This window comes from Papaver somniferum, chromosome 3 (assembly GCF_003573695.1).
Source record: "Papaver somniferum cultivar HN1 chromosome 3, ASM357369v1, whole genome shotgun sequence".
Lineage (NCBI taxonomy): Eukaryota > Viridiplantae > Streptophyta > Magnoliopsida > Ranunculales > Papaveraceae > Papaver > Papaver somniferum.
Window position 1 is genome coordinate 144,534,925 of NC_039360.1, and position 26,441 is coordinate 144,561,365.

The following is a 26,441-nucleotide window of genomic DNA, read 5'->3' on the forward strand; positions in this document are numbered from 1 at the left end:
TTTGATAAATCAAGGTGAACAGGAATCAATTGATAACCCGAATTTATATTCCCGAAGAACAGCCTAGAATTATCAATCACCTCACAATAAACTTAATCGACTAGCGAAACAAGTTATTTTGGAATCACAAACGATGAAACAAAGTTTGTTTGTGATTACTTTTCTATCTTGCCTACCGGAGATATAAAGTCTCGATCCAATTATTTCAATTGCACTCAACACGATAGAAACAACAAGATCAGATCACGCAACTACAAAGATAATAGTTGGGTCTGGCTTCACAATCCCAATGAAGTCTTCAAGTCGTTAACCTACAGGGTCTCGAGAAGAAACCTAAGGTTAAAGGAGAATTGACTCTAGTTATGCAACTAGTAACACACATGAGGTGTGGGGATTAGGTTTCCCAGTTGCTAGAGTTCTCCTTTATATAGTTTTCAAATCAGGGTTTGCAATCCAAGTTACCTTGGTAACAAAGCATTCAATATTCACCATTAGATGAAAAACCTGATTCAACCAAGATAATATCTTTCAACTGTTGGATCGAACTTAGCTTGTTACACACAAATGAAATGTACCCTCATTTAGGTTTATGTAACCGTACCTAAATGTGTACACCAGGTTGGCTCACAAATAGTTAACCGAGATTAGCCATATGATTACTCTCATATCAACCTTATTCATCTTAATCATAACTAGTTCAAATGAAACTAGTTAAAGAGTTATTCAGTTGTATAGAAAACACAATCGAAACCAAATCGGTTTGATTCACTTGAATCAATCATGAAAATTATAGCCACGGTTTGCAAAGATTGCATTCCTTATGATTTAAATGTTTAAGTTCATGAACTGACCGATATGACAAAGTAACCAGCTTAAGTATGTGTACGGGTATGCGTATTTAAGCAACCAGATTTTGAGTTTGTTAAGTTTCCAAACTCGGCGGAAGTTTTCGAACGCATACTTAAGGTAACTAGTTTAGGAGTTTGTAATTCCCAAATTCAGCAGATATTTTCAATTCGAAAACTTTTGCCAGTATGCGTGCGGGTACGAATACTTATCTTGTCTATTTCACCAATTTCGTATACATATAAAATCCCGGTTTATGGGACTTATACACTAACGTGCGAACACACTATATATGCTTATATCCAAAGATGGTTACATCCTCAACTCTTTATTTCAATCATTGAAACATTCTTCTATAATGACAATAGCTGTTTTCCCACACTATTAGCATCAAAGCAATTTTCAAGATATTGAAATAATCATTATCGAAACATTCCAAGCCTACATCAAATGATTGTATCACACAAACCATGTAAGATGTTACTCGACAATTTTCTCATGATATAAGATGAACTTGGTCGAAGCGAAAGCTTACCAACACATATTTCGAGAAATATGTAAGCGAGATATACTCAGCTCGAAAGCTCAAATGTGTATAGAGAAAACTATATCGTAACACGACTTGTGTCTCAATATAGGACATAGTAGAAATATACTTTCCAAGTGATAGATGAGTTCAAGTCTCCACATACCTTTTGTCGAAGAATTTCCACAAGCTCCTTAGTAGTTCTTCGTTTTCAAGAGATGAACGCCGAGAGATCTAAGCTCAACTACACTATCTATATCCTAGTCCGAGACATCTATAAAATAGGCTAAAAATCAAGACTTATAGTTTTGATCACTAACATTGAAAAACATGCTTGAGATAGAAACGCATGCGAGTTCGACCGAGCAATACTCTAACAATAGACTTTCCAAGTAATAGATGAGTTTCAGTCTCCACATACCTTTTGTCGATGAATTTCCACAAGCTCCCCTTAGTAGTTCTTCGTCTTCAAATGATGAACGCCGTGAAGTCTAATGCTCAACTATACAATCTATGTCATAGTTCGAGACATCTATAAATAGGCTAGAAATCAAGACTTATAGTTTTGATCACTAACATTGAAAAACATGCTTGAGATAGCAACGCATGGGAGTTCGACCGAGCAGTGCTCTTACAAGAAGTACAAGGAAGGTTCAACCTAGGATACCATCAGATGAAAGATGAAAATTTTGAAGCAATCTATGTCCTTGGAAAGCTAATCAAAATCACTAGAGATCAGAACTGTACGACTGTTAATTTAGTTAGCATAGATTCCCTTTCCAGTAACTTAGATAATTTTAATTGGAAAGGTCCAAAATTAACACACTTAATCATATTTGAACTATGAATTGTAATGGTAATGACAAGGGTTATTTAACCATTGGTACCCAACAAATGACCAACACCTAGATTTGATACCCAATATTTGAAAAATTAAGGGTTGGTACCTTGACCCGTTATTGACTGTCAGGTCAGGTTGTTGACCAAATGGTCTGCTACCTTTATAACTAAAATTATTAATAATTATGAATTACTTAACGACGTTAAATCACTGTTAGCATATGAATTTTAATGATGATCAGAAATCAACTTATCCAAGGGTTTGAATGATTTCATTCAAAAACTACCGGTGGTGGGTGGTGATGAAGAAAGTTCAGCTAAAACTGTTAACAAACAGTTTGTGGGCGTTAATCATAGACGGAGATTGTGAGTTTGTAGTTGATCTTTGTATACCTCCTTATAAATCCTTCATCCTGCAGAATTCAAATTAAGCACAAACCTAACAATCCTAATCTTACAGAAACTCTTAGACATCTATTATTTCCCATCATTCATCTATAATAACCAACGAATTCAAGTTCCTGTTTTTTTTCTCGCCCAAATCCACAACAACTTCAGTCTCTTTTTCTCGTTGTTATAATACTTGTCAATTATGGCATATGCGACAAAGGGATTAAAGATTGAAAGATTTATTGAAACAAATTTTTATTAATAGTTTTGATCAAAAGATCAGAGAGATTACAAGAGAGTTTTTATATAAAAAGTAAAAGAAAAGTACAGATAGTTTCTGTTTTAAAACAAAAATACAGTTGTGTACTAATTCAGACAGGTGATAATCCACCTCCACATTATAAGCAATCTTGAGAAAACCAGAAGCAACTAACTGTCTTATAAAGTGATAATCCACCTCCACATGCTTTGTTCTTGTATGGTATATAGGATTGCAGGCTAAGCTGTTTGCTGAAGTATTGTCACAGAATAATGTCATCCACATAAAGTAATAGAACTGCCATTGAGTCGCCATATTGATATACAAACATAAAATGGTCACATGAAGATTTGAAGAATCCAAAGTCATATAATGTGCCACAAAACCTCTCAAACCAAGCCCTTGGTGCTTGTTTGAGGCCATATAGACTTATATTCAGTTTACACACATAATCTGGTTTTTCAGGATCAATAAAATCTGTAGGTTGTTTCATATACACATCTTCAGTTAAAAAACCATGGAGAAAAGCATTACTCACATCTAGTTGTCTGTTAGACCATCCTCTAGATAGACCAATTGTGAGAACAATTCTAATTGTAGGTGATTTTACTACAAGACTAAAGGTCTCAAAATAGTCAATTCCATCCATTTGATTATACCCTTTAGCTACCAGTCTTGCTTTATGCCTATCCACTGAGCCATCAGGTTTTAGTTTGATTTTGTAGACCCATTTACATCCCAAAACATTGTATGAAGGGTCTGGCTTGACCAAAGACCATGTATCAGCTTCTTGTAAAGCAGTATATCCATTATCCATGGCTTAAACAAAATTTGGATTTTTAACTGCTGTTTTATAAGTCTTAGGTTCTGAAGTAGAAGCAATATAAGCAGTAAAAGTTGATTGAAGAGATACCTTGCAGTGGAAGAAGAAACAAAATCTGGATCCAAGGATTTGGACTTGAAAACTCCAGTTTTAGACCTTGTAGTGATAGAAGTAGTTGTATCTGTTGTGGTAGGTGAAGTTGTAGTCTCAGATTGTTCTTTAGAAGTATTATGAGAAATAGTTGCTTATTGCTCAGTTATATCTTCAAGTTGTAGAGAAGCATCATTTGTGTCTGAAGAACTTGAAGCTGTAGAAGCAGGCTTGAAAGAAAATGTATGCTCATCAAAATTGACATGAACAGAGATATAAGTCTTGCTACTTGACATATCATAGCATTTATATCCCTTATGTAGTGGACTGTATCCCAAAAATACACATTTAGATGACTTGGGACGTAACTTGTCTTTTCTATAAGATGCTAAATTTGGATAACAAGAGCAACCAAATACTCTTAGAAAAGAATAATCTGGAAGAGAGTTAAACAATACCCGATAAGGTGATTTATAGCCTAGAACCTTTGTAGGAAGCCTGTTGATAATGTATGTAGCTGTAAGAAATGAATCATACCAGAAAGATTTTGGTAGATTAGCTTGAAAAGACATTATATTTCCCATCTCTGTGATATTCCTGTGTTTACGCTCTGCTAAACCATTTTGTTGATGAATGTGTGGACAAGAAACTCTATACACAATTCCATTGCCTTCTAAGAAATATTTAAAAATTGTCCCTTCACAAGTTCAAGAGCATTGTCACACTGAAAAAACTTGATAGAAGTATTTAAGACATTCTCAAAACTATTTTTGAAATGTTGAGAGCATGACAAACTTTCTGATATGCACTTCATAGGATATATCCAGTGGTATCTAGAGTAATCGTCAATGAACACAATATAGTATTTAAATCCAAGAGTACTTGATACTGGTGCTGGTCCCCAATTATCTGAATGAACCAAGTGAAGTGGTAAAGTAGTAACTCTTTTGGAAAGACTAAATGGGAGTTTATGATTCTTACCCAGTTGACATGCCTCACATAAACAAATAGTGTATGTAGAACCCAACTGAATAGAGGAACTAGAAGCAATTTTGCCTAGAATCACATCAGAAGTATGTCTCAACCTTTGATGCCAAAGACTATTGTCAGCCATTCTAGAAGTAGCAGTAAAAGCAAATGAAGTAAGACCCGTCATTGGATACAGATCATCCTGAATTTTTCCTTCAGCCAATACCCTTCTTGTAGCCACACATTTTATCTCATATCCCCACTCAAAAAACTCAACAGAAACCTTATTATCCTTTGTGAATTTTGCAATAGATAAAAGATTTTGTTTTATTGTAGGAACATAGAGAACATCATCCAAATGAAATTGGCTATTATTAGTGTCAAGGATGATATTACTAGTCTTCTCTATTGGGAGCATAGTACCATCACCAACCATCACTTTATGAGAACCACCATAATCTTAAGAGTTAAGCAACAATTGTTGATCGTTAGTCATATGACTAGTTGCAGAAGAGTCAGGTAACCAAACAGATGCAATATTAATATCAGTGGTAGAGATTATAGAATTTGCTTGAATAGCAGCAAAATCCTGTTGAAGAGAATTAGAAGCACCACCACCACCACTTGAATATTCTGGAGCATTAGATGTACTAGCATTCTTATTGGGTATATACCTGAAGTGACACCTATTAGCTGTATGTACAAATTTCTTACAAATTTGACAACAAACCTGACTAAAATCAGTAGTTTGAGTCTTATTCTTGGGTTGAGAATTAGATTTAGAAGTTGAAGGATGTGATGTACTCTTAGTGTAAAAGGCTGAATTCTGAGTTTCTAAAACAGATGTTTGCTCAATTTCCTCAGCCTTGAGCCACTGTTCATGATTTAATAATCTTGAAATAACATCACTGAGAGTAAATTGAGTTTCTCTGTTCTGTGCAGAAATAACAAATTGATGATAATCTTTTCCTAAACCCATTAGAGCATACATACAATATCAGACTCATCTAGACGATCTCCAATAGCTTGCAAAGAATCAGTGATTGTCTTCAATTCATCAAAATAAGAAGATATAGATTTATTACCTCTTTTGGTTGAATGTAGTTGACTCCGTAGAAGAGATCGTTTAGCAGAAAATTATTGAATAAATTTCTTCTCCAAGAATTCCCATATCTACCTAGCTGTAGTGAAACCAATAACTCCTCTAGATATTGAATCATCAAAGGTGGCATTAAGACAAACATCACAAATCGATTCATCTTGCGTCAATGAGAAAACAACGGATTTGGTATTTGATTACCATCAAGTTCAAATGTCTCCACAGGACAAATAGATGATCCATCTATGTATTCTTCAAGATCTGTAGTGATCAGAATAGACTCAAATTGATTTTTCCATATCAGATAATTTGACCCATCTTCTTTGAGTTTCACTGAGACAAAGTTAGTAATGTTCTGAAAAGGTAAAGAAGATGAAGTTGCCATAGCACGAAATCAAGATCTGATAAGACGATGATGAAGGTAATGTGAAAAACAAATGTGATGATGATGATGAAGAATTCAAGATTTCAAGAAATATAGAAGAAAGTATGAAATCAAGAATTCAAACAATGTTGATCAGAAATTGTAGAGATGATAAGCGATTTTGGGGTTTGTATAACAATGTTGAACATAAATTGTAGAGATTCCAAGTGATTTTAGGTATTGTAGTAGAGATTTTGAGATGTAGTAGAAATTGCAGCGGAAAATATGATGTTAAGAGATTTTAGGATCGAAAGCTGTAGAAGAATCAAGATCTTCTTTGATAAACTGATACCATGAAAGATTTCTTGGAACAAATTTTTATTAATAGTTTTGATCAAAAGATCAGAGAGATTACAAGAGATATTTTATATAAAAAGTAAAAGAAAAGTACAGACAGTTTCTGTTTTAAAACAGAAATACAGCTGTGTACTAATTCAGACGGTACATCAGTGTAATGACTCAGCAACATGCGTAAACCACATGTGTACAATTTTACTCATTCTTACATCAGAGATGACTTGGTGGTGTAAGCATGAAGTCATGAACTGATTTACCAAGAAATGAATAGTCAAAAAAAAAATTCCCCACTTATCCTCCTTGGGGAATTCGCATGCAGGAGAAAAAAATGAATTCATATAATCATCAATGGATTTAATTAGCTTCATTGGTGCAACTGAAATACTTTTTAATCTTCATCTTCTTGTCTTATCTTGGCCATTTTAGCTTTTCTTCGTTTTCAAATTGCCATGATTTTCCCGTAAAAACTTCGACTGGTTGGTGGGATTAAAGAAACTCCGACCCCAAAATTTGCCGCCGGAGAAAGCGGGATAGGCAAGTAGTTGGATCCCGTTGCTATGACACCATACGTGTGACTCCACACGGCTAAAAAATTTAGTCAGGTGTTTAATCATGTTAGTCATTGTTACTAACGATAGGGGCAATAAAGTAATAGCATATCTCTTTTACGGATTTGTAATTTTGTTTTGGTCTACGGCTTGACCTGACAGTCAATGACGGGTCAAGATACCAACCCTTAATTTTTCAAATATTGGGTACCAAATCTAGCTATTGGTCATTTGTTGGGTACCAATGGTTAAATAACCCTAATGACAATAACTATATTAGAGAAAGGCAGCAAAGGTTTATGCATGATGCTGGAAGCAGCTCTGCAAACCTAGTTTGTAACCGTTGAGTATTTAATCCCGGGTAAATCACTCTTTTTCTTATAAAAAAAAAATGACACAGTTCACCAATTTTTCATTTAATCTTTTAAACATCAGTTTTTCCTATTAAGTTGTGTAGCCAAACTAACTAATTTCTCTTCTTTTTTTTTCTTATAAACTTATTTACATAATATAAACAAATACAAGTAAAGCTGAAGGCATTATATAAAAAGCTTTCCATATCTACAAAAGTTTTTATTTACAATAATTAAGAAAAGAATCTAGAGATACCAAACATATATACAAGTCCACACCCACACCTCTCTTATCATGAAAAGGATAATTGATTCCAGAAGAAAAAGAAATCATCAAAATTTACAAAACGAGGACTTCTTCTTCTTCTGCAATTAATGTCTATAAAACAACAAGGAGTTTCTGGAGCAGTTGTGATTCTCATCCTTCCTTTTAAAGTCCTCTCACTGCAGCTGCTCCTCTTGCACACTTATAAACAAACTAGAATTACATTAAGCATCAATTGTTATCAGCATGATGAGTTTTGCCACCATCTCCTCACTAGCATAAGTGGAATGGTAGCAAAAAAAAAAAAATCCTGTCCTTCACATTTATTTCCTTTTGTTTTTCCTTTTCCCCTTTTCATTCTTTATACAGTTGTAACCAGCAGAAACTCGGCTGATATGAATATCAGCTGTTTTGGAGAGAAGTGAGCCACTGCTCCATGTACTCTGCAGATCAAATCAAAAGAAAGCATCTTAGTTTGGAGTAACAAAATCTCAAGGTCAAATATAAAAAGCCCAGAAAAGGAAAAGCACCCTGATAAAATGCACATCCATCATAACATATGTTGGTTTGCTCAAATTTTTGACTATAGATAACTACTTGGGATATTTCACAATTCTCATCTTTACCAGCTAATTTGTAGAGATTGTTCCATTAAGCAACAGTATATTGACGGCAAACAGACAATCACGTTTACTTATATGTGAAGTATTTTGAAGTTGGAAGTACATTTTCTAAAAAGAGAAACAAAAAGACTCTAGCAGATTAATGGTGCTGTCAAACTAATTAAACCAGTGAAGGAGGAGATTATGTATTAAATATATGTTTGACAAGAGAAGGTCCACATTCCGAACATTAACAGTTTAATACTAACAACAGAATATAACCTGAGATGCTTCATACCACACCACAGTAAACATTATGATTCCTAGCAAAAACTTACCACAAATCCACAAATTCTTTAAACGGAAACATCTTAAAGAATGAATCAGATTTACCATACAACAATAATAAGAGGATACCCATGCAAAAAGCAAATAAGCAAACGGGACATCATATAATGAGCAATAAGTAATCCCATAGAAAGCAAATACTGATGAAAAGAAACCAACTGCAATTTTCAAACTCAAACAACAGAATTGGAATTACCCGACAGCAACACCACAAGCTCTACTCTAGAACTTCAACAAAACTGAATTCATTCTTCTTCGAACTTAAAAAGTTTCTTATTAGCCTTTCTGTTCTTAACTAAAAGTGATACACATGTTTTTACTAAGTTTATGCATAAAAAACTTGTTATGTAGAACAGCTAGAGTTGTAGCAACAAGTTTAAGTGAAACAATCAACTAAATAATTAACCATACGAGGGAAAAGAGTGATTCTCACCAGCTGAGCCTCCATCAGTAAGCTCCCCAATAGCACCCAAAAGCTGATTTCTTGAATTCCCACTATTATCAACAGAAACATCTCCTCCACGAGTAGTAGCAGCAGCACCACGTCCATAACAAGGAACTAAAACAGCGAAGCTTTCAGTTTCATCATCACTTATAAAATCAGAGCCATGGGGTTCGTTCCAACCAACAGACCAATCAGAATCATCTGATTCAGATCCTGATAAACAACCACCATCTGATGGTACGAAAACAATATCATATTCTTTATCAATTCTTCTCTCATCTCTACTCTGCCATTTTTTATTACTTCTTCTCAAAGGCATCTTCACTGAAGAAAATTCTCTAACGCCTGAATTCAAATCCAACGAAGAGTTTGAACCATTAGAAGCACCGCAAGTAGTAGTTTCATTCGCCTTTCCTCTCCATAACCACCATGACAATTGAGGAAATGCTAAAGCCATGGAAAATTGACCTTAAAACGATCAAGGAAATTTAACTGAAATCAATATTAATAATACTGAAGAAACAAAATAGGAGCAACTTTAATCGATCAAAAAACAACCACAACCACTTCAATAAATTAAAGTCACAAACAAAATAATCAAAAAGCAGCGGAAAAAAAATTAAAATATTTTTGTCGTTTTAGTGAAGAAAAAAAAAATAGTTACTTTTGCGTACACCAAATTCGTTGAAATCCTCAAGTTTCAGAAATCTGTTGATCGATTATGTAAAAGTTGTTTGAACAAAATTGAATCAGAAAATCTTCAAGCAAATAAAAATGAATATTTTTTAAACAATAATAAGAATAAGAAATCTTTAACGAAGAAACTGGTGAGGAATCGGCGAATGAGAACTTTCATAACCCTAATTAATCTTCTTTTTTTTCTTTCTTCCTTAGTAATTTCGATCTCTTCCTCTAGTGTTTTATCAGCATATCTCTCTCCAAAAAGAAATTGGTGTTTTATCGAGTGATTATGTTTTCCACTTATTAAAAGGAGGATTGATTGACGTGTTGGGATTCACTAAAATGAAATCTACGGTTGAATTCGGGTACTATACGAAACCCGTTAGATCTTCTGCTATTAGATACTCTAATGATTGATCTCGGAGACGATAAGATCTCAGAAATTAACTCCACACGAATTGTGCATTTTGACCAATATCTTAACCAAGTACGTAAAGTCCGTCAGTAGTATAACTGTTGGACACTAGAACTAGTAAACCACGACTTCGGCAATCACCCACCTTAGAATAATTATATTGATTGATTGAATTGTTTAATATAGCTTGTATATATATATATATATATATATATATATATAGTATATACACACGGTGCGGGTTGATTCGTTATATGTCCTATATAGACGTCCGACTGATCTTTTGCGATTTAATTATTTTGGACGGCGTAGATTATGTCACGGTCCTTGCCGAACCTAATTTCAAGCTAGACATGGGTCTGACCCTAGCTTTGCCCGACCACCAAATTAGGAAAGAATATAGAATTCCTTATGTGACTGCCGATCATCTTGGAGTGAATAATGATTCATATTTTATACTACTTACGATATGTTTATTTAACTCATGAGATGCACTCTGCGTCTATGTTTTGCTTTTTTTAATAATTCAATAAACTCTGTTTTGTACCCTTTGCTATTACTTCGCTGGTATGGATTGAAAAGTATATCTCACGTTCAAATGTGGGGCGCCTACTCACTAATGATTTCATTGCCGAGTTAATTGATCACTTAGGAAAATGTGTCTTACAGTACAACCCAGAAACAACTACATGTAATTACTGGGGATGGAGCAGCTAATTATTATAAGAAGTTTGAGACTCTATTTAACCCCTCCGCAATCCGTCATAATGAAATCGAAGTTCTTTTTCAGAACAAATGCCAAACCACGGATGAATCTATAGAATCAGTGAGGACTCTAGCGCGTTTTTCTTTTTATAATGCCCTTATACAGTAAAACAATTTTTACTGTTAGGGGTTTTGCTGCCTGGCAAACGAAAAAATAAAAAGAAAGGTAATTGTTTATCTTCTTCGTTACTCAAAGAAAATTTAAGGGACCGAGTCTAATTTGATCAAGCCTACAAAATATCGGGGTTTTTCCTAATCAAGACTAATTTTAATACGAGATTATATTTGATTATAATTCATGGCCGGGACCATAGGCCCCGGCTATTATGACTAGAATAACTAAACATGACCCCGATTATTACGGTCTGATTACAATTTCGTGTGAGGGTACTGACTGGCTAACCAAACAGTAAACAAAACTCGAAAAAGGTTGAGTCTCTCGCCTATAAGCTCAAATAGAATTTAAGGGTGTAACCGCGTCTAATTTGATAGGTCAACAAAACATCAGGAGGTCTGTTTTATAGGTTAAACCCTCTAGATTTTAACCTAATCACGGATAATTTTATTGCGGGGACTATATTTGACTCTAGATTCTTTAATCCATGGCTGGGGCCGTAGACCCCGGCTGCTATGACTCGACTGACTAAACACGACTCTGTTCATTACAGGATACTAACCAGTAAACAAAACTTGAAAAAGGTTGAGTCCCGGCCGTAGACAGGGGTGATACCTAGTATATATATATATATATATATATATATATATATATATATATATATATATATATATATATATATATATATATATATATATATATATATATATGCATATAGCTTTCCATGTCTAATTCGAATCAGGAGAAATACAACTTGAACTTTCCATGTTTAATTCGGATAAGGAAACCCAACTTAACTTAAATAATGAAACACAACCATATGGGAAACCAATTATAGGCAAAATAACGAAGATACCCAAAAGTTATTGAAAGAGGCATAGTTAGCCGGTAGTATGCATGCCTTAACATCCCCCCCTTTTTCAAATATGGCTCGTCCTCAAATCTCCAAAAAAATCTGGAAAACGAAAGAGTACGTAATTAGCATCCTCCCACTTAGCCTCAACAACCGAATGATTCTTCAATTTTGTTAGCCGACGAGTTACAAAACGATTTTGTCGCCAGAATAGATTTCTCTTTAAAATAGACTCTGGGTCCCATTCATAACGATCCACGATAGTGTGAAGATTGTTGCCAACAGTTGTGCGAGTGCCATTATTCAACTTCAATGCAGATGCATGAAAAGCAGGGTGAATGCGACTCGTTGAAGATAAATCCAATAAGCTACTAGTCAAATCTTTTCAATGATGAGGTAAGGTCCATAAAAATGAGGAGAAAGCATGGAATATAACTGATTGGCGTTGGTGATCTGACAATAAGGTTGTAAACAAAGAAAAATTTAATCATCTATTTCAAAACATTGTTCCTTTCGACGAGTATCAACAAATGTCTTTATTCTAGCTTAAGCATCTTGGAGATGTACTTTGAAGATCTGTGAGGTTTGATCACGAGATCGCGATGACATATCAACAACATGGACAATAATAGAGCGAAATAGGTTAGTTGGTGGAGGGCGACTATGAAAAGCCTCAAATGGCGTCATTTCGATTGAAAGGTGGTAGGTAGTAATATACCACCATTCAGTCCAAGGAAGCCAACAAACCTAATCATGTAGTTTTTGATCAGAAAAACAACGAAGATAACTTTCTAATGTACCGTTGATAACATATGTTTGGCCATCCATTCGGGGATGATATGTAGAACTTCGAAATAATTGTGCACCTTGGAAGGAAAAGAAAGCTTCGCAAAAATTACAAACACATCAGCAATAGTAACGGCAGTACATGGGTGTGAAAAAACTCTAAAATGAATATATTTATAAAGATGATCAACAACCACCAAAATAGAGTTCTTACAGTTAGAAGGAGGTGGACCATCAATAAAATCCTTCGAAATATCTAAAAAGACATCATCAGGTATGGGCAAAGGTTTGAGAGTCTCGGATGAGCAATAGCTTCATCTTTATTACGTTGGAAAAACTGAATTCAGATCTAATTCAAATAAGGAAACATAACTTAAATATAGAAACACAACAAAATAAGGAAACCAATTGTTAGAGCATTGCTCAGTTAAACTGACCAAGTGTTGGTATGTCAAGTTTGATTGTCATATTTTAGTATCAAAACTGAAAAAGCGGGGGTCTAACAACCTCGCTCAATATTTCGTTTCGACAATCTGTATGGACGAACTCCAATATAATTCCAAGAGAATCAACTAGACAGTCAGACTCAATCAATGGAAATATATCCAAGAGTTGTATCTTTGTTTCACAATGTAATCAACAAATCAAACATATAGATATCCGCGAGCCTAATTATTATGTGAAACAACTTGAACGGTACCAAAGACCAATGTTCAAGTGTCAATCAATTTATATCAACAACCAAAGGTTGGATTATCTAATTAATTGAACTACGCACAACCTGTGATATTTCAATTATATAAACAAATATAACGCGGAAAAGAAATAACACAGACACCAGAAATTTTGTTAACGAGGAAACCGCAAATGCAGAAAAACCCCGGGACCTAGTCCAGATTTGAACACCACGCTGTATTAAGACGCTACGTACACTAGCCTACTCCAAGTTAACTTCAGAGAGGAATGTAGTTGAGACCTAACCAATCTCACACTGATCAAGGTACAGTCGCGTTCCTTACGCCTCTGAATCCCAGCAGGACTCTACGCACTTGATTCCCTTAGCTGATCTCACCCACAACTATGAGTTGCTAAGACCCAAAGTCGAAGACTTGATAAACCAATCTGTCTCACACATAAAAGTTTATTGAATAGATAAATTTGTCTCCCACATAAATACCTATGAATTTTGTTCTGTCTTTTGATAAATCAAGGTGAACAGGAACCAATTGATACACCGGTCTTATATTCCCGAAGAACATCCTAGTAATATCAATCACCTCACAATAATCTTAATTGTATGGTAGCGGAACAAGATATTGTGGAATCACAAACGATGAGACGAAGATGTTTGTGACTATTTTTTATCTTGCCTATCGGAGATTAAATCTCGAGCAAATCTTAGAGAAGATAGTACTCAATATGATAGAAAACAACAAGATCAGAATATGCAACTACAGAGAAAATAGTTGGGTCTGGCTTCACAATCCCAATGAAGTCTTCAAGTCGGTAACCTACAGGGTTTTGGAAAAACCTAAGGTTAAAGGAGAATCGAATCTTGTCGCAACTAATATCACACAGGAGGTGTGGGGATTAGGTTTCCCAGTTGCTACAGTTCTCCCTTATATAGTCTTCAAATCAGGGTTTGCAATCAATGCTACCTTGGTAACAAAGCATTCAATATTCACCGTTAGTTGAAAACCCGATTAGACTCAAGCTAATATCTTTCAACCTTTAAATCGAATTTATCTTGTTACACACAAATGAAAAGTGACTTTATTTAGATATGAGTAACCGTACCTAAATGTGTGCACCTTGTTGGCTCAACAATAGTTAACCGAAGTTAGCCATATGAACACTTTCATATCAACCTTATTCATCTTAACCATAACTAGTTCAAATGACTCAAATGAAACTAGTTCTAAAGTTGTTCAATTGTTTATATTCTCATAGAAGTATACAAGACACAATTGAAGCAAAATCGATTTTGATTCACTTGAATCAATTCATGAAAATTATAGCCACTGTTTGCAAAAGATTGGATTCCTTTATATATAAATGTATTAGTTCATGAACAAACCGATTTAGAACATAACCTACTCAAGTATGCAAACGGTTACGCATACCTAAGTGGCCGGACTAAGTATGGGTTTTCCAGTATGCGAACGGGTACGCATATCTCCAAACTCAGTTGAATTTCCGGACATAAACTTTACGCCAGTACGCATACGGGTATGCATACTAAGTTCTCGGACTTTCATTAACAAACCAGTACGCATACGGGTATGCATGCTATGGTTCCGAAACTTGGAATAACATGCAACAGTTTAGCATACAAGTATGCATACTATGTTATATTCAATCATGGTTAATTGTTCTAAACTCTCATTTCAATCATTGAAACATTCTTAGAAGACGACAATGGCTGTCTCACACAAACTATTAGCTTCAAAGCAATATTCAAGTGATCGAATGATCAATACGAAACATTCCGAGTCTCCATCAAATGATTGTCTCACACAAATCATGTAAGATGTTACCAGGAGATTTTCACATGATCATCTTTTGACTTTCGTCAAGAATATAAGATGAACTTTGTTAAAGCGAAAGCTTACCAACACATATTTCGAGAAATATGTAAGCTAGTTAAACTCAGCTCGAAATATCAATTGTGTATAATCTAAGTCTATATAGCTATACGACTTTTGTCTTAAATAGGAGATAGAGTAGATAGACTTTTGAGTGGTAGATGAGTTCAAGTCTCCATATACCTTTTGTTTATGAAGTTCCACAAGCTCCCCTTAGTATTTCTTCGTCTTTAATCGATGAACGTTGTGAAGTATAATGCTCAATTACACTTACTATCCTAATCCGAGACTTAGCTATAAGTAGAATAGAAATCAAGACTTGTAGTTTTGACAACTAAACTTGACAAACAAGATTGAGATAGTAACGCTTGCGAGTTCGACCGAGCAGTGCTCTAACAATCTCCCCCTTTGTTAATTTTAGTGACAAAACTATCAATACATATGGATTACAAAATAAATAAACTTTGTAGCTTCTCATCCAAATGCTTAATTTCCTTGGTTATTCAATATTACTCGAAATCTTCGTCACTTCCAAGTACTCCAGTGATTCTGAACGTGTTCAACTCAGCATCATAGTTGTTGAAGATCCGTAGCTATAACAATATATAAAAACAAGATGTTTTCGTATTGTTATACAGTGTCATAGTACTATTACACATCATCAAAGTCCAATTGTATCACAACTTTGACAACAATATTATGGTGATATGTATCACTCCCCCTTAGTTAATACTTCATCTCATATGAAAACCACTCCCCCTTACATAATGATATGTAAACCATATGTATTTGTAGTGTGAACTGCACATTAATTCTCCCCATTTTTGTTAATATAAATTGGCAAAGGTACGAAAACTAGTGGGATCATAATGAAATTCTCATAGAGATACTTCATGACTAAAAGAGAACATATCAACTTTATTTATATGAAATCATATACTCGAAACTAAATGCATTCATCAAGGAGTTCATAAAGATACAAGAAAACTCCTACAATATTCCCCAGCTGCACTGATTTGGAAATTAAGCACTCAAATAAGAACTTCCCCCCATAAAATGTCATTCCCGAAAGAACAACAAGAGCGACCTTACTTTTGCAAGAAAAGAAGGATTTCTTTGGACATTAACAAATTACATGAAACATGGATTTGTATCCAGAAAACTCAATTAATTTAACTACAAGTGAACCTATGATTAATTTAATCGGAAATGCTCAACATAAGAGATCTTACGGAGCCGCACAGTACTTTCACATAGAAGTGGATCAGGGAAAGATCAATATTGCGGAATATTCAAAGATTCATTCTATTTTTTATCAATATTTGCATAATGATATCATAGACTTAATCTTTGTAATCGAAATCACATCCTATCTTCAATCAATATTTGCATAATGACACAATAGACTTAACTTTTGACATATATGGGACAATCATAATTCACGGACGCAAACACACATATCCCATAATAATTTTTGCAATATATGAAACCAATAAAGATTTATACTGCAGAATCATCTTCCAAATAAACTTTAGAGTTTAAATAAATAAATCTAAAAATATTGCAAGATGAAAATCATTGGAAATAGCTATGTGTACTCACAATAATTGCTATTCCAAACCCTAGTTTTCCTTCTTAAAACACAATAATAAATTCTCATAGGAAGTTTCATAGACAAAATAAAAGTCAACAAGCAAAAACAAAAACTTTAGCCAGCAAAACCGATGATGAAATCAAATCAGAGAGCTTTTCCGGAACCCTCACGAGTCTTGAGTCCTTTGAGCTTGTGGTTGACAGCATCCACTGCTTTTTCAGAGAAGATCTTTAACATGTGTTTTCATGAGAAAAATGTCAGAGTTAACCTTTTTCAACTCAGTTCTTAACACATCGAGACCCTTCATAGTATCAACGAGCTGCAGTTTTGCTTCCTCAAAGTATTTAAGAAAATCATGAATCACTTTGGCCGAAACCATCTCCTCATTCTCAACATCTTGATGAGAATATGCATAGTAGCATGAGTCATTAGGATTTTGACCATAAACATCTACTAGGATTCTTTTTTCCTCCCTTTGGACTCGAAACCAGTACCTTTATCAAGAAAACCTCTTGCAAAATCACAGGATCGAGAAGGTGAAGACATTCTTGACAAGAAGAAAGTGACCTAGAGTACGCATACGTGACTCGATAGGTTGGGTATTTAAATGGTTTTTTAGGGACGGTAATATTTAGGGTTTCTAAAAACAGTTCGTGACAAGTAAGTCAAGGGTACTTGTATGAACGCAAGCCGAACCCAAAAGAAAAACAAAACTAAGCTATAACGTACCCTTTTACAAGGTAAGATAAAACAATATAATTTTGTTACGTGAAGATTTTATTTCACAATTTTTGGCTCAATAAATTTTGTATTTCCACAAAGAGAAAAATCTAGAGTACAAGAGTAGTAGGCAACTTAGTTGCAACAAGAAAAAACTTTTTCAAAAAACAAAAAGAAGACAATCGAAGAGACTCTCGAGACACAACCAATCGTTTAGCTATAGGCGATAAGAAAATAGCTCAACTAATCAGAAAGCATTTTCCAAAAAGCATACCTGATTATTAACAAAACTTACTCAACAGGATTTTTATGAGTAAGCATTCGACACTTGTGATTAATTAGCACAAGTATGATCCCTAAGCTCATTAAATGAATGGTGTTCATGATTGAGTTTTTTCTTTCTTCCAATTCTAGGAGAGAATCCTTTTTGATGTGAAAAATTATCGTAAAAATTGTTGTTATCAAAATATGAGACTAAGTTAGAGTCCTTACCAGAAGAAGTTTGTATGGAGGATTTTGACGGCTTGTTGATAAGATCCATGTATCCTTCAATTATCAGATTAAGGTTGTCCTTCATATCTCCACTGTTGGTTTCATCTACATGAGCCCTTTTCACATTTTGAACATCATTCTTCATATTAGGTTGAGAGGAACCTTTCTGAAATCTCCTTGAACGATTTGTATTGATGCTACAATTGGTTCGAACGTTCAATGAGCAAATTGAACTGACTTTCCTGGAAGAATTCACAGGGTGAGTACTAACACCAATAGGTTTAGACATCCGAGTGTCAGTTACACCTTTGAGTATCAAATCTAAGGTGTGCTGAAGACGACAAAAATAATTGTCATGTGGCTTCAGTTTGCTTTTCTGTTGAACATGTCCTGTTGAATTCCAAAAAAGACATACTTTCTGATCACCAGAGTGATTAGAGTGTGTAGCATTAGAAAAATCGTTAAAAGATTTCTTCCTTCCGTAAGACGTGGTAAATCCATGATTAGTGGAAGAACCAAACACTTTTTTATCAACAGGAAGGGATTGCAGTTTAGCTTTGTATTCACAAAAGAGTCAGAAGTATTTGGTATGACAGACTCCCCAAAATGACTTTTATCTTGAATAGAGAGATTACTTAATAGTCGTTCAATTTCACAGGCATTTTCTTTGAGCTTAGCCTCGAGTAAGGTTCGTGATGAACAACTTACAACTTTTTCCTCTCGAAGAGCCTTTAGTTGGGAATCACGATCTTTTACCATTCCAACCATTGTATTAACCTTGTGTCTCAGCCTATTAGGTTCAACTGCCTGGATTCCAACAAGATTTAGAATCATTATACCTTCTCATGATGCTTCCCTTTTTAATTCATAATCAGATTTCATCAGTAAGAATATCAGGGTAACATATATCAATACTTGTCTGTTTCGTAGGAATAAAATGTTCATCTATATGTGAGATCGACAAGTATTTCTCTTTAATAGATTTCATCGAAACATAACTTTTGTCTCTGGTGATGCGTTTATCAGATATAACACAACTATTCATAAAGTCAGATCGCTACAAACACAGACTTATAAGGTCTTAAACGTGTTTGTCTACTCTAATACCAATTGAAAAAGCGGGGGTCTAACAACCTCACTCAATATTTCGTTTATGTTAGAGCACTACTCGGTCGAACTCGCATGCGTTGTTATCTCAAGCATGTTTGACAATGTTAGTGATCAAAACTATAAGTCTTGATTTTTAGCCTATCTATAAATGTCTCAGACTACGACATAGATTGGGTAGTGGAGCTTGGTTTTCACGACGTTCATCATTTGAAGACGAAGAACTACTAAAGGGAGCTTGTGGAACTTCATCGACAAAAGGTATGTGGAGACTTAATGTAGCGCCCCCTAAGTTAGCAGCTGACTAATCCAAGAGATTAGTTATAAAACGAGGCACTAACGATCTAAATCATCTATTTAAAACACTAAGAAAGAAGTTCTAAACAAAGATTAACCCGAATCTAAGCCCTCTCTGAAATAAATACAAGAACTCCTCTCAAGTGATATATATTTAATAATGAGTTGGTTTACAAATGGAATATAAACACAAAAATAAACATAGCGGAAGCTAACCAACTTACGAAACCAACTCCTCGAAGCTTTTATCGGCACGTGCACATTTTGATCTGTCTCTGAAACTGAAAGTGGGAATGGGTGAGCACATCATCCCTAAAAGGGGTGCCCAGCAGAAATAACAACTAACTTTCAAGTAATCACTAAAATGATTTGGAAACAATGCAGGTTTTGCTAAAAATCGATAAAACACGTAAAACAGATAAAGCATATTAAAATAATAAGTTGTACTGAAATATAAAGTTCTACCAACCATTAAACCCGCACATATTCACAATCATAAATAATAGTTGAGTGATGTCTTCCTTCGGACTAGCAAGGCATGACTGTTGCGGATTCTTCAATGTTCATTAAAGCGCCCATGAGGTTTCCGTCCTCAAGTCATAAATGATATGTACCTTACTAATACCTTATTCTACGCACTCTACATAGAAAGTATCTAAAGAGATCTAATGGTAACCACATTATATCCGATCGAAGTGCTTACACAGTGAAGAGCCCACAATCCGCCTACGCGTAAATCCAACAATCATATATAATATTCTCAACATCATTCTCTTTAAACACCAAAACGTAATATAATAGCTTTTGAAAGTATTTTAAAAGAAACAGTAAACATCCATGTATGAGACATGCGTTTCCCTAATCCGGTATATACGGTAATATTGGACAAGACCAGCCTATTCCTTGCATAAATACATATATAAGTTTTGGGCACAACAAATCTCACACCAATCAAAAGGAAACTTCTCCTTTTCATGCTAACAATAAATAAAGATTGTAACCACTTTCCAGTGAATGGAAAGAATCACTTTTGAAAATAAGTAAATACTCCCAAAACACAGATATCAGTTGTTTTTAAAGATCCAAGCCATCCCAAAATGTAAAAGAAAACTAGTTTGTATTACACATAGATAATACATGCATACACTATCATATAGTAACAAAGATATGCATGGTTTTCACGACAGATAGATTTGTAAAACAATAATGAATACAAGAGAGTTCGTCATCGATTCCCACCTCTTTTGATGTCAAGCCTCGAATATCTTGAGATCCATAATCCACTCGTTCATTCTTTAGATCGATCGTTGTTAACAAAGATTAATTGTTAATCATATAAGCACTCTAAAGATTAACTGTTAATCACAAGGCTCATAACATAATCTCATACAATTCTCTAGTTATAGGCTAAGTGAACTATCTAATGGTTCTAAGCCCATTTACGGTTCTACACCTTTTTATTATCTATCTTTACCATATAAAGGTTTACTAGTTTCATTAGGTAGAAATCTATAGTCCATTTGATAAGTCTAAAGAGTATCTACAACTTTGTAAAAGGAACTAAAGGCTAATTCAGACCACAAAGGTCCAACACATGTTCATTGGGAAAACAGGCTATAAGCCCAAGTTTATTAAACAGGCCCAATAAGCTAAGGCCCAGTCCAGTTGGATCAACTAACGGTCACTAACTGTCAAAGGGGTCAATTTAACAGTCAACATCTATTCAAAGTGAATTCCAAAGTCCACAAGTCAAGGTCAAGTCTGGTCAAAGGGTTAACTCGGTCAAGGTCAGGTCTGGCCTTGGTTTACTGAGTCAAACTGATTCAACTCAGTCAGATATACTGAGTCAGACAAACAAATTGAGTCAGCTAAACTGACTTGGATGACTAACATGTCTAAACTCATGATGCAACATAAAACATATCAAGATCAAATGCATTTCTAACTCTCTTTACAAAAAAAAAATACAAAGCTAGACCATTTCTTCCTTGATTCAGTTCAATTAATTTTATACATATCCCATCTTTCAGCTGAAACCAACCCTCATGACAACTCACAGCTCCACCTGTAACTAATATAGTTCTCCACTAATTCGATCTCTAACACCTGCAACAGTTCAACTCTTCATTATATCTTAATCTTCAACTTCATATCCCATGTATCTCAACCACACTAGAATAACTCGTAACTCAGCTGAAATTCAAATCCATTAGTCTTACACACTCATTCATCTATCACCTACACATTCAAACTACAACCTTTCTCCACTAGCTCCATTAGCTTCAACAATAACTCAATGACAGAACCTCCATACTCATGAACTGAAATCTCAGAATTACCATAACCACAGTCAATTCATGTTACTGACTTCACCCTTTCTAATTCATTACAACCTGTAAATACCTCCACCAGATCCATTAGTTTCAGCTCATAATCCACCTAACCACCAATACAAGCCATTGAGCAGAATAACAATAATCTCCCTCTATTTCAGTTTATACTCCTTCCTTACAAATTAAATTCCACCTTCTAACCATCATTTCAGTCATAGCAGCATCATTACTATTTACAGCTACACCATATCCCTGGTACAAACAACCAATTCATCTAAACCTCAACTCCAACTTTGTACAACTCTTATAGCATCAACTCTATTGCAATATCAGTTTCCTGTAATTCATCATACATCTAAACCACAACCAAAACTTCATTCCACAATCATCTTGCAAACACAATTCCATGCAACTGCCACTACACACCACCAGACCAAGGCCAGTTCATCATTATCAGCTCTGCCTAGCCATGACATCTCCAGCTCTTGAATACAACTCCAATTCGAAATTGCCAATTGTACACACTCGAACTCAAACCCTAGTTTCTATTTTCTTCTATACAGAACCTTAAAACAACAAACCAACTTCAATCACCTCTAAGAAATTCAATGAACTCATCTTCTTCATCTGTCGTTCCCATTCAGACAACCTAAATCGCATGAACCCTAATCTTCATTCTCAATTCGCTCAAACCCTAACCTGTGATTTCCTAGATAAACTAAAATTAAACCTTATACAACCCCCTTTATTCTACTTAACCACAAACCCAAGAATTGAAACACCAAAACAAACTCAATTTCACAAACAAAATCAATCAAAAAAGAAACTCTAAATTCAGTCTTCGAATTACCTTTCCCTGTGAATTCCGAATACAATAATCGATTCAACATCGACATCCTAAAATATTCCTTGATCTCCACTTAATCCTCACGATCTCATAATCTAATTTCATCTCTCAAAACTTCCAGAATCGCTAGAGAGAAAACGAAGAAGAATTGAAGAAGAAGAAAGAGAGAAGAAGAAATAAGAAGAATTAGGGAAATGATTTCTCTTCGACACATTGGATGGTGATCAGGCCAACAGAAATGATTAAGGCAACCAGGTAAAAGATAAGGGCAGCCAAGCGGTTTTGATATGAAATGACAATTTTGCCCTTCGTACATATCTGAAGATATATTCTTTGTCTGGTATCCGATTGACACGTTTGAGATGTCCACTGCGCATAAGTTTTCGAGACCTATTCAATGGTACTAGTTTTGTATCTAGATCGTTATTAGATTAATTACTATTAATTAAGGTTCATCTCTAATTAATCGAGTTATTAGCGGTTAACTCGTCCCTTGACTGGTCTAATAGCGTTGACGTGTTTGAGGGCCTTTACACTTAAACTCATCTATCACTTGGAAAGTCTATTTCTGCTTTATCTCCTATATTGAGACATAAGTCCTATTACGATATATTTTTCTATATACACATTTGAGATTTCGAGCTGAGTATAACTCGCTTACATATTTTTCGAAATATGTGTTGGCAAGCTTTCGCTTCGACCAAGTTCATCTTATATCACGTGAAATTTTCCGAGTATCATCATACATGGTTTGTGGGATACAATCATTTGGTGTTGTCTTGGAATGTTTCGCAATAATTATTTCAAGAACTTCAAAATTACTTTGATGTTAATAGTGTGTGAAAACCGGCGATTGTCATCCTCTAAGAAAGTTTCAATGAATGAAATAAGAGTTTAGAACACTTAACCATTATTGGATATGTCATGTTGTGCACTCTTGCACATATGTAATCCATGTCTGGGAACCATAGTATCCGCACCCGTTTGCGTACCTGTTGGTTTGAAAAATCCGGGAACCTAAGTATGCGTACCCGTTTGCGTACTGGCGTACAGGTTCATGTCCGAGAATTTCTGCTAGGATTTGAAGTTTTTTACTCGTTTGCGTACTGGCGTAACTCAATCTTAGTCTGGGTATTTCAAGTATGCGTACCCGTTTGCATACTTGAAGGTTAAAGTTCTAAAATCGGTTTTAAACATGAACATAAACATTTATATAATAAGGAATGCAATCTTTGCAAACCGTGGCTATAATGTTCATGATTGATTCGAGTGAATCAAACCGATTTTTCTTTAATTATGTTCTTGTATAATTCTATGAGAATATAACAATTGAACAACTCTTTCACTAGTTTCATTTGAGTCATTTGAACTAGTTATGGTTAAGATGAATAAGGTTGATGTGAGAGTAATCATATGGATAACCTTGGTTAACTATTTGTGAACCAACATGGTGTACACCTTTAGGTACGGTTACATAAACCTAAATGAGAGTACATTTCATTTGTGTGTAACAAGCTAAGTTCGATCTAACGGTTGAAAGATATTATCTTGGTTGAATCAGGTCTTTCATCTAACAATGAATATTGAATGTTTTGTTACCAAGGTAACTTGGATTACAAAGCCTGATTTGAAAACTATATAAAGGAGAACTCTAGCAAGTGGGAAACCTAATCCCCACACCTCCTGTGTGTTACTAGTTGCATAAACTAGAGTTGATTCTCCTTTAACCTTAGGTTTCTATCGAGACCCTGTAGGTTAACGACTTCAAAGACTTCATTGGGATTGTGAAGCCAGACCCAACTATTTTCTTTGTAGTTGTGTGTTCTGATCTAGCCCGATTCTATCGTATTGAGTACAATTGAAATAATTGACTCGAGGTTAATTTATCTCATAGGAAAGATAAAAGTAATCACAAACATCTTCGTCTCATCGTTTGTGATTCCACAATATCTTGTTTCGCTAGTCGATTAAGATTATTGTGAGGTGATTGATAATACTAGGCTGTTTTTCGGGAACATAAGTCTGGTTTATCAATTGGTTCCTGTTCACCTTGATTTATCAAAAGACGGAATAAAAACTCTTGGGTATTTCTGTGGGAGACAGATTTATTCAATCTATTGACTTTTCTGTGTGAGACAAATTTGTTTATCAAGTCTTCGACTTTGGGTCGTAGCAACTCTTGGTTGTGGGTGAGATCAACTAAGTGAATCAAGTGTGTAGTATCCTGCTGGGATCAAAGACGTAAAGAACACAATTGTACCTTGAATCAGTGCGAGATTGATATTAGGGTTCAACTACAGTCCATTACGAAGTTAATTGGTAGTAGGCTAGAGTATGTAGCGGCTTAATACAGTATGGTGTTCAATCTGGACTAGGTCTCGGGGTTTTTCTGCATTTGCGGTTTCCTCGTTAACAAAATTCTGGTGTCTGTGTTATTTCTTTTTCGTATTATATTTTGTTATATAATTGAAATATCACAGGTTGTGCGTTAAAATCAATCAATTAGAATATCCAACCTTTGGTTGTTGATTTACATTGATTGACACTTGAACATTGGTCTTTGGAACCGTTCAAGTAACTCCTCTTATATTCAATCGGGCTGGCATGTTTCTATTTGATGATTGCGGATTGAATTAAGAGTTAGAGATATTAAGCTCTTTGATATACTTTACTTTAGATTGAGTCTGACTGTCTAGTTGATTCTCTAGAAAGTATATTGGAGTAAGTCCTCTCAGATTTCCAAACGAATTATTGGGTGTGGTTGTTAGACCGCCGCATTTTCAATTGGTATCAGAGCAGGTAAACACATTGAAGACCTCATAAGTCTGTGTTTGTAGCGATCTGATATGGACAGAGGTGCTATCTCTATACACATACCACCAGTCTTCGATGGCTCAAATTACTTTTGGTGGAAAAGTTTTATGCGTGCCTTTCTCCAAGCGCGTGATTTTCAATCATGGGTTTATGTAGTTAATGGCTATGATGCTCCCGTTGTAGCAGTAGGGAATGCGACAGTTCCTAAGGATATTGGTGCATATGACGCTGCTGAGATTCTTGCTGCAAAGCAAAACTCCGACGATTTGAATGCCATCATACATGCCATTACCCTAGATCTTCAGTACCATGTGACTACGTGCACTCGGTCTAAATATGCCTGGGATATCTTAGAAACCGTATTCGAAGGGAATACCAATGAAAAGGAAGCTAGGCTTCAAAACCTTAATTACGATTGGGAAAACCTTCGTATGGCAGATGAAGATTCATTTGATGAGCTTAATCATAAAGTGTCTGAAATTGTTAATCCATCCCTTGCATTGGGTGAGACTATTCCTGAAAAGGACATTATGATGAAAATTCTCAGATCGCTGGCATCTAGATATGATTATAATAAGCATGCCATCGTTGAAGGAAATAACCTTGATGCTCTCTCCAGAAACACGTTGGTTGGAAAGCTAAATATCTTTGATCATGAGCATACATCCAAAATCGGAAAGGATGTTGCTTTTAAAGCACAAAAGAACACTAAATTACTTGACAATGGTAAAAGTGTTCATGTATCTGAGGATGATCTTTCTGAAGCTGATTCATCAAATGAAGATCTTGAGAAGTCAGTCTCGTTGATCACAATACAGTTTAGAGATCTCTTATTAAATAGAAGTAAACGGTTTACCAGAGACAAACCTAGGTCACCAGTTAAATCTCACAATCGCATTCCTCTTAAAAACAG

General features: G+C 35.0%; 1 protein-coding gene across 1 annotated transcript; it reads right to left on the reverse strand.

Annotated features, from left to right (window-relative positions):
• Positions 1-7,636: 7,636 nt before the first annotated feature.
• LOC113357602 lies at positions 7,637-10,318 on the reverse strand. Its single transcript, XM_026601044.1, has 2 exons — positions 9,113-10,318; positions 7,637-8,172 (listed from the first exon to the last, which is right to left on the reverse strand). Exons 1-2 carry the CDS (start codon positions 9,579-9,581, stop codon positions 8,132-8,134), a joined length of 510 nt encoding a protein of 169 aa, XP_026456829.1. The 5' UTR covers positions 9,582-10,318; the 3' UTR covers positions 7,637-8,131.
• Between the last annotated feature and the right edge of the window lie 16,123 nt (positions 10,319-26,441).

Bases quoted from the DNA above. Each gene is read 5' to 3' on its own strand.
- LOC113357602 (XM_026601044.1), bottom strand. From the start codon at position 9,581: ATGGCTTTAGCATTTCCTCAATTGTCATGGTGGTTATGGAGAGGAAAG. The intron at 8,173-9,112 runs GTGAGAATCACT...TTTGATCTGCAG, and splicing joins TACTGATGGAGGCTCAGCTG to AGTACATGGAGCAGTGGCTC.